The sequence below is a fragment of the Paramisgurnus dabryanus genome, chromosome 20, assembly GCF_030506205.2.
Source record: "Paramisgurnus dabryanus chromosome 20, PD_genome_1.1, whole genome shotgun sequence".
Classification (NCBI taxonomy): Eukaryota; Metazoa; Chordata; class Actinopteri; order Cypriniformes; family Cobitidae; genus Paramisgurnus; species Paramisgurnus dabryanus.
Genome location: NC_133356.1, coordinates 16,272,908 through 16,275,225, shown reverse-complemented (window position 1 = coordinate 16,275,225; position 2,318 = coordinate 16,272,908). Strand labels below are relative to the sequence as shown.

Below are 2,318 nucleotides of genomic sequence, written 5' to 3'. Positions count from 1 at the left end.
AGTCATGTTTATCCCATTGAAATCTCTTTCAAAGCAACTCCCTGTCCTTCTCTTGCCTGTTTTCACCCATTATCTCCCTCAAGACTACATTACCCATCATCCTCCATACTTCTTTACCTGTTTCATGTTTGTTATCATCCCCACCTGCAAGCCATTATCCTCCTTATCCCAACTCCATTTATATGTTCCTGTTACCTTCAGCATTCTGCTGTGTTGTATGTGTTGTACATAAAGTGTTACCTGCCTGTCTGTTGCTGCATTTTTTATTAAAGTTGACTGGTTTCCTTGTTCCTCCATGTTTACCGTCAACTTGTTCCTCACATTTGCTAAGAACTTAAGCATGTTGATCTTTTTGCATGCTGATTACACTTTCATTTTACAATATACTGGAAGAACTGGTTTGAAGTGTTTGATAGATTTTTTCTGGTTGAGCTGCTTAGCACAACACTTTATTGTCTTATTAAAGCTCTCCACTTTCTCCACTTTTTTTTTCATTTTTAAAACTGTGATGATTTCAGTAAACATAATATATTAATCAAGTGTTTCCTGCTGTTTATTGTTATGTGAGTTCATAGGGGAGGGCAAGTTAAGTCATTTTGAGGGGAGTGTCTTAAACGCTATACACCAACAACCTGTGATAAGATCTGTTAGCTTGTAACACAATGGCGAAGACTCCAGTTTCATTTTTCGGTCTTGTGGTTGTACTTATATTTTTCCCAGGTACAGGATGTTGGGAAGCTCCTGGGTTTTGTCGTGGGTACGAATGTCCCACATATACTCTTGTACAGGAAAACAATGTAGGTATTAAATGTCTGTTTTGGTTGGAATATTTTATATTTTGTGAACATTTGAAAAGATTGTATTGTGTGTATATTCCAATATCACAGGGATTTGAGGAGCGCAACTATGACACCAGTTACTGGATTACCACTGATGTTGCGAGCACCAATAAAGATGATGTAGCAACTGGATTTTGGAAACTCTATTACTTCAATAAAGGGGAAAACAAAGAAAGTAAGTTATCATTTAAAAAAAAGACATTGTGTATAATGAATTCAAATAAAAGGGCTCACTTTTGAACATTTTTTAAACCTATTCAATTTAGGATAAGCATATAAGTTGATCGGTTAAAACATTATTATTCCCTTGAAATGTTTTAAATGTACAGATTTGCTATCAATTTTTCATGTCCCAGTTTTTTTTTTTATTAACCCTGTATCTTAATTATGCTTCTCAGATAAGGAGATTGTAATGACCCGACCCGTGGTGGTCACCGTGAAGGAAGCTGATGGTACGGGGGAAAAACAGGTGTCTATTTCACTATACCAGTCTGACACTGACATTCCTGCACCCAATGACGAAACCATCAGAATAACAGTCATGCCGGGCGGTACTGTCTATGTCAGGTGAGTGAAATTTTTTGAAGGATCAGATCATTAAACACTTTGTTAAGGATTTGGTTTCTGAAAGTTAATTTTGTAATTTCTCTGCTGGTCATTAACAGGTCATTTGGGGGTTTTGCAGAATATGAGGATGGTATAAATGAGCTTAATAGTCTCAAAGAGGAACTTAGGGCTGCTGGAAAGCAGTTTGTTGAAAACGGGTTTGATGCAGCTGGTTACGATGCACCATGGGACTTGATGTACAGGCACAATGAAGTTTGGCTCCGTGCAGCTTAAGCAATTACAGACTAAGATATTGTAGCCACTACATTCTGTTTTCCATTCCCCTTTTCCACAATGTAGTGTCCTTTTCCGTTTTAACCTTTTACGTAGTATTAATACCTATTGAACATTTACTTAAAAATATATTGTTGTTTCATTTATATGCATTGTAGGTGCAAATGTTCTTGGTACTTTACATGCTATACTTGACAGAACTATTAACTGGAATGTAAATCTGCAGCCATTATATTGAGTCTGATTACACTAAAAATACCCTGAAAATTATATTTCTAAATTCCAATTATTAATTGTATTGAAATAAAATAAAACTTTAGATTTTTTCCTTAAATGCTTTTATGCAGTTCATTCTAAAATATGTATGCATATGGCAGAAGCTTTTATCCAAAGTGACTTGAATGCAGTACAAGCTATACATTTTTATTAGTATTTTTTTCTAGGTTTGAACCCATGATCTTTTGAGCTGCAAACGAAATGCTCTACCACTGAGCTATACCGGAACACTAAGGAAAAAAGTTTAACATCATGCATGCTTATATATTGTATGTCTATTTTAAAATAATGAACTAATTTGACTCATGACATGTACATCATGCATAATAGACCTATGCTGCATTGTCTTAACCTAAAGTTACT

General features: G+C 35.2%; 1 protein-coding gene across 1 annotated transcript; it reads left to right on the top strand.

The window, feature by feature from the left end:
* Positions 1 to 638: 638 nt before the first annotated feature.
* Positions 639 to 2,013, top strand: soul2 (heme-binding protein soul2). Its single transcript, XM_065297541.2, has 4 exons — positions 639 to 797; positions 888 to 1,014; positions 1,238 to 1,406; positions 1,505 to 2,013. Exons 1-4 carry the CDS (start codon positions 663 to 665, stop codon positions 1,677 to 1,679), a joined length of 606 nt encoding a protein of 201 aa, XP_065153613.1. The 5' UTR covers positions 639 to 662; the 3' UTR covers positions 1,680 to 2,013.
* The last annotated feature ends 305 nt before the right edge of the window (positions 2,014 to 2,318 follow it).

What these genes read in the sequence shown, in the direction of transcription:
- soul2 (XM_065297541.2), top strand. Translation starts at nt 663, where the DNA reads ATGGCGAAGACTCCAGTTTCATTTTTCGGTCTTGTGGTTGTACTTATA. An exon ending in CTCTTGTACAGGAAAACAAT is followed by an intron (nt 798 to 887) that starts GTAGGTATTAAA and finishes CCAATATCACAG; the next exon opens with GGATTTGAGGAGCGCAACTA. An exon ending in GGCGGTACTGTCTATGTCAG is followed by an intron (nt 1,407 to 1,504) that starts GTGAGTGAAATT and finishes GGTCATTAACAG; the next exon opens with GTCATTTGGGGGTTTTGCAG.